Source organism: Arachis ipaensis, chromosome B08 (genome assembly GCF_000816755.2).
Source record: "Arachis ipaensis cultivar K30076 chromosome B08, Araip1.1, whole genome shotgun sequence".
Taxonomy (NCBI): Eukaryota; Viridiplantae; Streptophyta; class Magnoliopsida; order Fabales; family Fabaceae; genus Arachis; species Arachis ipaensis.
Genome location: NC_029792.2, coordinates 31,118,764 through 31,130,868, shown reverse-complemented (window position 1 = coordinate 31,130,868; position 12,105 = coordinate 31,118,764). Strand labels below are relative to the sequence as shown.

The window sequence follows — 12,105 nt, the reverse complement described above, 5'->3', positions numbered from 1 at the left end:
ATAACCTAGAATTGAACTTCACCCTCTAATTGGAATTAAGTGACCAAGGAATTGGCGGTTGATGAATGTTAGAGGAGACTAAAACGGTCTAAGGAATTAGGGTTTAGTCACATATAGTTTGCCGTGAATTAAATCTTGCATGATTAAAATAGTTAATAAGAACAGTTAATCTGGAAAATAGATAACTCTGAAGCCTTAACTGTTTCTCCATAAATTATTCACAACTTGTTTACTGCTTGCTTTCTGATATTCTGAATTACTGTTAATGCTTTTGAACCTTCAACACCATATTCTGCTTGCCTAACTAAGTCAATTAATCAACCATTATCGCTTAGTCCATCAATCCTCGTGGGATCGACCCTCATTCACTTAAGGTACTACTTGGTACGATCTGGTGCACTTGCCGGTTAGTTTGTGGTTATAAATTCTGCACTAGGGTCCCCTAGAAACCTTTTTGTGTCCAAGTGTGGGGCCCAGCCCCAACACTATTGTAACACATCCACAAAACCCTTCTCAATCACATATATTTTATCTACACTATACTTGGCTACTACGGGTTCCTCTTACCAGTATAAAGGAAAGGAAGGCTCATCATTCTCATCCAAAAAAAAGGTCGGGCACCCTCTACGGCTCGGATTTTAAAGAAGTAATTCTTAAAACCGTGAAAAGATTCATCAAAGATGGCAAAAACTTTCTTACTCTGAACAGCATGAAAGGAAAACCAAGAAGCCTTACCTTTCATCGTCCCGGGCTTAGTCAAAACAAACGAATCGAAGAAGACTTTGGTGGAAGGTCAGACTCCCAGCTCCCAACATAGAAGTTGGAAAATTTTTAAAAAGGCCCAGGAGTTTGGGTGAAGTTGGAAAGGGGCAACATTACAAGCCCAATAAATGTTTGTCTCAAAATCAATGAAAGGGAGTAAAATGCCTAATTTGGTGAAGAAGCATTTGGAGGCATAGAAAAAAGGTCGGTCTAACTTACGTAAAGGAGGAAAGCAAATTCTCTCCTCAAGATCAGGTACTACTAGCTCATAGTTCCTCTCGTCCTCCATGTTCTCACAATCTTATGATGCCTACAGAATGTATCACAATATTCCTTATCAACTACGGGAACACAGGAAAGGATAGTGGTATCTACCCAATTAAAAGGCTAGGGGGAACTTTTATGGACATATTCAGAATAACAGAGCATGACATAAAGGTTCCACCTACAACTGCAAAGTAAAGAAGCCGTTACTAAAAGAACTCATGCATCATCCAAAATAGGTCGGGTAAAAGCATACAAAACCAATCAACATAGTTTCACAATTCTTCTACATACAGAAAGCATCAAAATGGTGTCCCCCCGGTATACTATCAGTAATCATATCGCATAGTGGCAACACCATTGGGGGCAATGCGAGTACAATCAACAAGCAACAAAACGGTTACAGTTATAGTTCCACAAAAAATCTCAGAAATTTCCAGATAACAAATAGCGAATCAATTAATGCAAGCGGTTTCAAAAAAGAAGTTTTTAGATAAAACGGCAGTAGTCAGCAGTTTTCTCAAAGAAAGGTTTCAAAGAAAACCCGTCAAAATTCAAATATCAACAAACAAAGAACCTACTGTTAACATTACTATTTGAAAGCCATTCAAGAAGGCCACGCTATAAACAGAAAACAGAGTTACTAAATAGAAGCACCAACTTTGGTGAAAGTTTCGAAAGAAAGAGAGGCACGTCAAATTCGCAAATCACGAACGCTCCTCTCCACAAGGCAAAATCTTTAAAGGATCCAAGATGAAGAAATTTTGGAACAAAGAGCGATTAGAAAGCAAGAACAGAAGAAGAAAAGATTCTTCATGAAGAGAGAAAGAAATGAAAAAAGCTTTCAACAGTTGAGAAAGGAGAAGAAGAAGAGAAAAAGCAGCCTTTATAAGGGAAAAGGGGAAAATAAAGCCATTTGTCCTCCTCTTTAAGGCATGCGCAAAACTCAAGGAAACTACCGTGCAATGTTTGCCGCTAATTCAAAGAGACAACGTTTAAATTTTCAAAAAACACGTTGAGCACCCAGCCACGATAAGGCGGAGTACCCGACGTCGAAATAAAGACTACAAAATGATTGAGCCTGACCTTTCAGAAGCTCAGGACTCAACCAGGGGGACTGTTTATACCTTGGCCAAACAAAAAGCCAGGCCCAACAAGGATAAAAGGCCCAATCCAAGAAAGAGGTCTACAACCTCTACCCGACCTCTTTCAAGAGGCCAGACACCACGAAAAGGCCCAGCTCTACTTGCTTAAACAAGTAATTACCTCCGCAGATCTCTCCACTATCTCTATCTTTACTAAAGATAGACTCCAACAAACTCCCAAGATAAAGGGAACGGTTATTCATCAATAAAGATGGAACTACCGTAACAAAGATGGTTGTCAAACTCCACTATAAATACCAAGGTTACGAGAACCGAACCGGTCATTGAACCGGTCGAGTGACTGGTTCAATGGTTCAATGGTTCAATCAGAGTTGAACCGTGGTTGAACGGACAATTAAATATAAAGTAAATTATAAAAAAAATTGAATATATAATTTTAAATATTTAAATTCAATCATTTCTAAACTAATAAAATTCAAAAATTGATAATTTCACATAATAAATTATCCATAATTTATAACAAAAAGTTCATAAACAACTTCAAATTTCACACAAAATATATATATTTTAGTATCTCAAGTTGATTCAAGGATGTAGGTATTTTGATGATGAAAGAATAAACTACCAAAATGGTGAAACTATTGAATGCAAACATCTATAATGTAAACCCTGAGTAATTAATGAATAATTAGTTAATAAATTAATTATTAATCAAACAAATTAGAAAAATTGAATTTTATGATTTAGTGAGGTAGAGCTAATTAAAATAAGAATTTTGACACTAATTTCAAAGAATTTGGCCCAAGATTGGGCCGTACGAGACGAACCAGATGAACCGGGCCCGAAATGGGCCTAAGGCCCAGCCCATCAGCCCAACCACATGTAAGAAGAGCCAATTCTCTTCTTCTCTTCAGCATAAACACGCTGAAGCAATGCATGGTGAGGGAGGAGAAAAACAAACCCTAACACCATAAGTCAAACCTCCAGAACTTCTCGCTCCGAGCTCCGATCGCCACACTGTTTGCGGCCACGCGTCCACCGCATCGAGCTCAACGAATCTATTAGAACAATTTCATAGGTAAGCCTCCTTCTCATCTTCAGTTTCTCACCCCTCAATTTAGAAAATTTATGAGTGCATGTGTTGAGATTTGTTTAAAACTCGATGTTTAGGATCGAATTAGCTTCGTGAGCTTGATGAGTCTTGCGGTAATTCTCTGTCGGTAAGGTAAGGAAACCCTAACTTTTGTCACCTTACTGAATTTGTGAACCCTAAGGTAATTCTAGTGGTAAATATGTTGTTAGATTGGAAATTGATTGAGAAGTGGAATTAATTTGAGGATATGGGAGTTTGAGATCGATTTTGGAAGGTGGGTTCCTCGTTGAGGGGCTATGTTGGTAAGCTTACGGGAAAGGGATGGTTTAGGTTTCTCATATTTAGTATATAATGTTCTATGAAAACTTAGGTTAGATGACCATAGGATAGGTTAGAATGAAAGAAGATGTTCAATGCTTAGCACCTTTGATAAATGTGATGATATTAATTGAGTGTATGTTGGATGGCTGCTGTTTATGCTGATGATTGTATGTTGATTGATGAATTGGTAAAGAATGATGTGATGATATGATTATATGTGTATTGAATGAGTTATTGATTATATTGTTGATGCAAAATGAGGAATTGAGGTTTGAAATTGTGTGGTTATGAAGTGTGGTTGGAGGAGTTGTGATGTGAAGAATTTAGTGCTGTGTTGATGTACTATGATATGATATTGTGCTAGATCTAGGTATAGAATTATGAATAAGAGTTGAGGTTCCAAGAAAATTGAGGTTTGGAGTTCTTTGTGAAAAATTAATTTTTGGCCAAACTTTGGCGAGCTATAACTTGGCTGCCAGACCCCCAAATGGTTTCAAACTTATTTCATATGAAAATTGGGTCCGTGAAGTTTACGCCATTCAAAGAACATATGAAAAATATTTTAAAACAAAAAATTTATACGTGTCAAAAATTTGGTACTAAAGAGGTGAAATTCTGCAAGTTAAGCATTTTTCTGATTTCTGCATAACTCGCGTACGTGAGCCACCACACGCGGCGCGACCAATCTCTACGAGTTGGGCATCTTGCGTATGCGAGGTGGTGTATGCGTACGCGAGCAAAGGACTTTCGAGGGTTGCATACGCGACCACTTGCAAGCGACGCGACCAATCCCTACGGGTTGGGCATCTCGCATACGCGGGCAAGTGGGATGTGTACGCGATCAAGGAGAAATCAGCCCTTGCGTACGCAAGCAAGGTGCTTGCATACGCGAACCCTCTGTTTTCATCAATTAAGTTTTGTGATTTAAAGCTTCATTTCGAATCTCTAAACCTCTATTTTCATTCTTTTGGCCCCTAAAGATTAGTTTTAAGTGTATTGATGAGATTAAGCTATGGAAAGGAAGGTTACTTAGAAGTAAAGGAAGGTGTAGAGTAACTGAATTGAGATGTTATTGATGAGATCGGGGATGACTGTGTGTGGCAAGAATGGTCGAGATGTGTGTGTGGCCGAAATGGTTGAGATAGCAAGGTCTAGGCGTGATCCCGCTTGTGTGTTAACTTAAAAATGTGTTCGGATGGCAAGTTGAGGACGAAAGTTCAGAGAAGGGTGTGGGGAAAGTGGAAAGGAACTCTCCTTCGTATTGTTTTCCCCACATTCTTCTCTAGTTGCAAGGTGGAAAGGCACACTCCCTCGATGTGGAAAGGCACTCTCCTTCGTATATCCTCCCGGAGAAGGTGGAAAGGCACACTCCTTCGATGTGGAAAGGCACTCTCCTTCGTTTATGATCTTGCTGGAGATGCGCAACCTAGAGACCAATGTCTGGGTTAGCTACTAGATGTGTCGGGTTCTGGCATAGTAATTGACACGTGAGCTCATGGGTAGTAGGATAGACATACATCATATGCATATGTGTGCTTTGTTTGAATGTGAATTAATTGGGCTTGCCTATGTGATTATCAAGCTTACCTGCTATCCTTGCTACTTGCCTTACTTGTACTTTACTTGTGCTTGCTTTGTCTTCCATGTTTGTCTGTGTTTTTCTGCTGGTGATTTTGGAGGAATGTGGAGGAAGGGGAAATGGTTAAGGGTTTTAGTTAGAATTTGTTTAAGATCAAGAACCTTAGTGGACCACCCTGATTATGGCTTTCGTTTTTAAATCCATTAAGTTTTATAATATGAGTGTCGGCATTCTAGGATTGCCTCTGGAATTCCCAGGACCTGATATCTTATGTGCGTGGTAACTTTACCATGCTGAGAACCTCCGGTTCTCATCCCATACTGTGTTGTTGCTTTTCAGATGCAGGTCGAGAGGCTCCTTAGTAGGCGTTTGGAGTTCTGCAGTAAAGTATTTTTTGGGATGTTATTTGGGTGTATATTTGTATATAATCTTATGTATTAAAGTCTCCGACAACTTAATATACTTTTGTACCTCTTAGAGGTTTGTGGAGAACTAGGGTTTTATGTATGTATTTTAGGCTTCGGGTTATGTATATAAGTATGTAAATATTCTCCGGCCAAACTTAGCTTCGTAGGTTGAGTTAGGAGCTTGTTATTTTGTACTTTTGACCCGCTATTCCTACTTTCTGTTTATTATACTTATGAATCTTAGCTTTCTTCGCACGCAAGTTTTCCATTTACGTGAGCATTACGGCTTTTGTTTTAAACTTTTCTTCAAAGGCTCCTAATTATAAACTTCTTCAAACTATGGTATATATATAATTTTACTTTTAGAGGTTGTAATACCTCACCACCTTTGTCTTACGACTTAAGCATAAGATTCTGTGCGGTAGGGTGTTACATTATCGTATCAGAGCAGTTCGTTCCTGTAGAGCTTGGGGAATGTACTGACTATGCTTCTGAGTTTACTCTGGGCTGTGTGTACATGCTATTTAGGATGTATGCTTGACATATATAGCATAAATATTCATGAGCATTACCTTTGGAGATTTAAAGCACTAGACTTTAGATATTAAGCTGATCACCTTAATATCAATTATTCGGTGTGGACAAGACCCAAATGGCGTCTCGTGGGCGCGAGGGAGGTGATACGGTTGATGATAGGATGGATGCACAAGCAATTGCTGACGGGCTGTGACAACAAGCTAGAAATGGTGATAGAGGCAGTGATGGACCCGGTGATGAAAAGAAACCAAGGGATTAGAACTCATGCAGCTGGAGTAAAGTCCAATAGCGCTCAGTTAGAGGGATAAAGAGGCCCAAGGAATGTTCTGACAGAGTAGACGAGCAATTAAGTTCTTAGTAGTTGATAATCAGAGTAACACTACAGGAGCGCGGTGATTTTGGTGGCTCTAGAATTGTATCAACGTAAGAAAGGAGTTTTAGGATATGAGGGTGTCCTGAGGAATCACTGTAGGATCGAGCAGTGAAAAGTGTATGTGATTCAGGCTTTAACGAATTAAATTAGACTAAGAGATTGGAAAATTGATTAGTGTTCAAGATAGTTGAGAAGGATTAGAGATCGATTTGGTTTAGATAGGATCCTTAGAGGATAAAGGAGTTTGTAATTAATAACAAAGAGTTAGACGAAACTAAGAATGAAATAGACGGGTTTATCTTAGGCTTGAAATGGGAATAGGGTGTTAAATTGATGTTGGAGAATAACAAAATGAATTATAAGAGATCGATTAAATCTGAGGGAGCATATATAGAGAATTGAGAGCAAATTTTCGAGGACGAAAATTTCTGTTAGGGGATTGAATGTAAACCCCGAATAATTAATGAATAATTAGTTAATAAATTAATTATTAATAAAATAAATTAGAAAATGGAATTTTATGATCTAGTGAGGTAGAGCTAATTAAAATAAAAATTTTGACACTAATTTCAAAGAATTTGGCCTAAGATTGGGCCGAACGGGCCGAACTGGTTAAACCGGGCCCGAAATAGACCCAAGGCCCAGCCCATCAGCCCAACCACATATAAGAAGAGCCAATTCTCTTCTTCCCTTCAGCATAAACACGCTGAAGCAATGCATGGTGAGGGAAGAGAAAGACAAACTGTAACACCATAAGTCAAACCTCCATAACTTCTCGCTCTGAGCTCCGATCCCCGTACCATTTGCGGCCACGTGTTTACTGCGTCGAGCTCTACAAATCTATTGGAACAATTTTATAGGTAAGCCTCATTCTCATCTTCAGTTTCTCACCCCTCAATTTAGAAAATTTATGAGTGCATGTGTTGAAATTTGTTTAAAACTCGATGTTTAGGATCGAATTAGCTTCGTGAGCTTGATAGGTCTTGCATTAATTCTCTGTCGGTAAGGTAAGGAAACCCTAACCCTTGTCACCTTACTGAATTTGTCAACCCTAAGATAATTCTAGTGGTAATTATGTTGTTAGATTGGAAATTGGTTGAGAAGTGGAATTAATTTGAGGATATGGGAGCTTGAGATCGATTTTGGAAGCTAGGTTCCTCGGTGAGGGGCTGTGTTAATAAGCTTATGGTGCGGGAATGCTTGAAGTGTTCCGGATTTATCGGAAAATCGGCCAAGGTATGGTTTAGGTTTCTCGTATTTAGTATATAATGTTCTGTGAAAACTTAGGTTAAATGACCATATGATAGGTTGGAATGAAAGAACATGTTCAATGCTTAGCACCTTTGATAAATGTGATGATATGAATTGAGTGTATGTTGGATGGCTGCTGTTTATGCTGATGATAGTATGTTGATTGATGAATTGGTAAAGGATGATAAGATGATATGATTATATGTGTATTGAATAAGTTATTGATTATATTGTTGATGCAAAATGAGGCATTGAGGTTTGAAATTGTGTGGTTATGAAGTGTGGTTGGAGGAGTTGTGATGTGAAGAATTTACTATTGTGTTGATGTACTATGATATGATATTGTGCTGAATCTAGGTGTAGAATTATGAATAAGAGTTGAGGTTCCAAGAAACTTGAGGTTTGGAGATCTTTGTGAAAAATCGAATTTTGGCCAAACTTCAGCGAGCTATAACTTGGCTTCCGGACCCCAAATGGTTTCAAACTTATTTCATATGAAAATTGGGTCCGTGAAGTTTATGCCTCAAAGAACGGATAAAAAATTATTTAAAACAAAAAAGTTATGCGTGTCGGAAGTTTGGTACTAAAAAGGTAAAATTCTGCAACTTAAGCATTTTTCTAATTTCTGCATAACTCACGTACTGATGCCTAGGCATCTTAGGCTAGTTTCACAAGCCTTTTTCATTAGTTTTCATTTGGTTTCATGCACTTTCTTAGGCAATAAGTAAGCATTTGGATGAGAAATGAATGCACGTCTTGATTCAATCGAACATTATTAATTATGTGCATTTTCATTGGATTTATGCAAGAATTACTTGATGCGACCCGGTATACTTGCCGGTAGTTGTGCGGATGTGATTTCCCGTCATCAAGTTTTTGGCACCGTTGCCGGGGATTGATTAAGATTGACAATGATTAAGTAGGTGATAGTATCGATTAAGCATTTTTCTTTGTTTTTGTTAAGCATACTAACTGTTTGACACATTGTGTCTAGTAACTCTAACACTACTCTAGCAATAGAGTGTTTTGTTTTTTTTTTGGTTTGTTTGTGTTGTGTATGCCAGGGGAAAGAAGAAGTGCATCCACCTCCTTTGATTCTGAACCAGAGAGAACCTTCCTGAGACTGAGGAGAGAAGCAAGAGGGAAGGGAGTTATTGGAGAAGAAGATTCAGAAGAGGGAGACCAAGAAATGGAGAACAATCTCCATAATCCTCCTGAGGAGGTTGCCAATAACAATGGTCAGCCTGCAAGGAGGGTGTTAGCCTCCTATACCATCCCTAACCCAAGAAATTGTGGGAGTAGCATCCTCACTCCCAATGTCAATGCTCACAACTTTGAGCTCAAACTTCAACTCATCACCTTGGTTCAAAACAATTGCCAATATGGAGGAAGTGCATCAGAGGATCCAAATCAACATCTCTCTATTTTTTTAAGAATCTGTGACACTGTCAAAACCAATGGAGTGCATCCTGACATTTACAAGCTGCTCCTTTTCCCATTTTCTCTAAGGGACAAAGCCACTCCATGACTAGAAACCTTCCCAAAGGAAAGCATTACTAACTGGGATGACTTGGTTGGCAAGTTCTTAGCCAAGTTTTACCCCCTCAGAGAATTATCAAGCTCAAAACTGAGGTGCAAACCTTCAGACAACTAGAGGGAGAGTCACTATATGAAGCTTGGAAAAAGTACAAGGTTTTGATCAGAAAATGTCCTTCTGACATGTTTAGTGAATAGGTGAAGCTCCAAAATTTCTATGAAGGATTGACTATGAAAGGAAGAAAGGCTATGGACTACTCTTCAGGAGGGTCATTGCAAATGATGAAGACTCCAGAGGAAGCACATGAACTCATAGATATAGTTGCCAATAATCAATACTTCTATTCCTCGGAATGACAAGCTGCTCCCAAAAGAGGTTTTTATGAACTTGAAGGTGTGGATGCAATCCTAGCTTGGAACAAGCTCATGCACCAGAAACTTCAACAATAAATGGAGATGATGTCAAAGAGGATGGATGGATTGCAATTAGCTGCAGTGAGCACCAGCCAACCTCCAATGGTGTGGGGGGAAAGTGAAGAGAGTTATGAAATATACAATAGTGAACAGTAGCCTGAACAAGTTCAATACATGCATAACCCAAATTCTGGCCAAAATGACTTCCACGGGGACATGTACAACTCCTCATGGAGAAACCATCCCAACCTGAAATGGGAAGAAAACCAGAATCAATGGCAGAGGAACTCTAACCCAAACAACTTCCGTAACACAAACCACCAAAACCATCAACCCACTAACCACAATCCATATAGAAAACCACAAAACAATCTTCCCACCTCCACCTTCTATCCACAAAGCAACCCCCCAATTAACTAAAATAACTTCCATCAACCATCAACATCCCACACTCAACCACAACCACATCAAGAATCCCAAAGAATCTCCAACTTGGAGATGATAATGGAGAAACTAATGAAAAATCAAGAAATGGCCAGCAAGAACCATGAAGCTTCTATGAGGAACCTTGAAAGGCAAATTGGGCAATTGTCTAAGCAGCCAGCTGAAAGGCCAAGCAATACATTCCCAAATGACACCATTCCTAACCCCAAGGAAGAATGCAAGGCCATCCAACTTAGAGGTGGCAAGACATTAGAGAATGACAAAGTTGACAGCAAGAAAGAAGTAGAGGTTGAAGAGGATGATAAGGTGAACTCCAAGAAGGATGAAGAACCACAAACTCCAAAGAAGGGAAAGCAAGTCCCAGAGGCACAACCACAAGAGCTGAGAAAGGAGGTGAAGCCATATGTCCTTCCACTACCTTACCCTCAAAGATTGCACAAAGACATCAAGGACCAGCAATTTCCCAAGTTCTTGGAGATCTTCAAGAAGCTAGAGATCAACCTTCAACTTATTGAGGCCTTAGAGCAAATGCCTCTCTATGCGAAATTTCTCAAGGAGCTTATCAACAAGAAAAGAAGCTGGAAAGAAAAAGAAACTGTGATCCTAACCCAAGAGTGTAGTGCTGTGATTCAGAAAGGCTTACCACCAAAACTCAAAGATCCAGGGAGTTTCTTCATACCATGCACTATTGGGAACATACCAATTGACAAAGCTTTGTGTGACTTGGGATCCAGTATCAATCTGATGCTACTATCCATGATGAGAAACGTATCTATAGAGGACGTAAAGCCCACAAGAATGTCATTGCAACTAGCTAATAGATCACTCATAATACCCAATGGAGTGGTAGAGAACTTTCTAGTCAAGGTGGGCAAGTTCATCTTTCTAGCAGATTTTGTGATTCTGGACTTAGATGAGGAAGGAAGTGATTCAATCATACTAGGAAGACCCTTTCTAGCCATAGCAAGACCCATCATTGATATAGAAAAAGGAAAGATAATCTTGAGAGAACACGATGAATAAATAACCCTTAATGTCTTCAAAGAGATACAACTTCCTACTGAAAAGAAAGACTGCATGAGGATTGAGGATGAAGACTTAAACTGGAAGGAGAAGCCCAAGGAATCACTCATCAACTCACCCTTGGTGGAGAAGAAAGAGATTGAAGAGAAGAAGAGGGATCATGAGGACAAAAGAGCTGAGGAGGGATTGCAAATAGAGGTCTCAGAAGTGATCATTAAGAAAAAGACCCCTGACATAAAGCTTGCTGACAAGAAGCGAGAGTCATCAAGAAAAAGGAAGAAGAGTAAGCAAAAGGTGCCTAAGGGATGGAAGAACAAGAGGATTCCAACTGAAGGGTTCTCACCAAGAGACAAAGTGAAGTTAATCTACCAACAGTTGGAAACACCTCCACATTATGCTGGATACTTGATGAGCGGATAATTTATACGCTTTTTGGCATTGTTTTTAGTATCTTTTTAGTAGATTCTAGTTACTTTTAGGGATGTTTTTATTAGTTTTTATGTTAAATTCACATTTCTGGACTTTAATATAAGTTTGTGTGTTTTTCTGTGATTTCAGATATTTTCTGGTTGAAATTGAGGGACTTGAGCAAAAATCAGATTCAGAGGTAGAAGAAGGACTGCTGATGCTGTTGGATTCTGACCTCCCTGTACTCAAAGTGGATTTTCTGGAGCTACAAAACTCAAAATGGCGCGCTTCCAATTGCGTTGGAAGGTAGACATCCAGGGCTTTCCATCAATATATAATATTCCATACTTTGGCCGAGTTTAGATGACGCAAAAGGGCGTTGAACGCCAGTTCTACGCTGCAGTCTGGAGTTAAACGCCAGAAACACGTCACGAACCAGAGTTGAATGCCAAAAACACGTTACAACTTGGCGTTCAACTCCAAAAGAAGCCTCTGCACGTGTAAACTTCAAGCTCAGCGCATGCACACACCAAGTGGGCCCCGGAAGTGGATTTCTGCATCAATTACTTACTTCTGTAAACCCTAGT

The 12,105-nt window shown here is 39.3% G+C and overlaps 1 protein-coding gene across 1 annotated transcript; it reads left to right on the top strand.

The window, feature by feature from the left end:
- LOC107610893 lies at positions 10,148-11,110 on the top strand. Its single transcript, XM_016312872.1, has one exon. It carries the CDS (start codon positions 10,148-10,150, stop codon positions 11,108-11,110), a length of 963 nt encoding a protein of 320 aa, XP_016168358.1.

Excerpts from the sequence above, each read along its gene's own strand:
- LOC107610893 (XM_016312872.1), top strand. The coding sequence starts at position 10,148 with ATGGAGAAACTAATGAAAAATCAAGAAATGGCCAGCAAGAACCATGAA.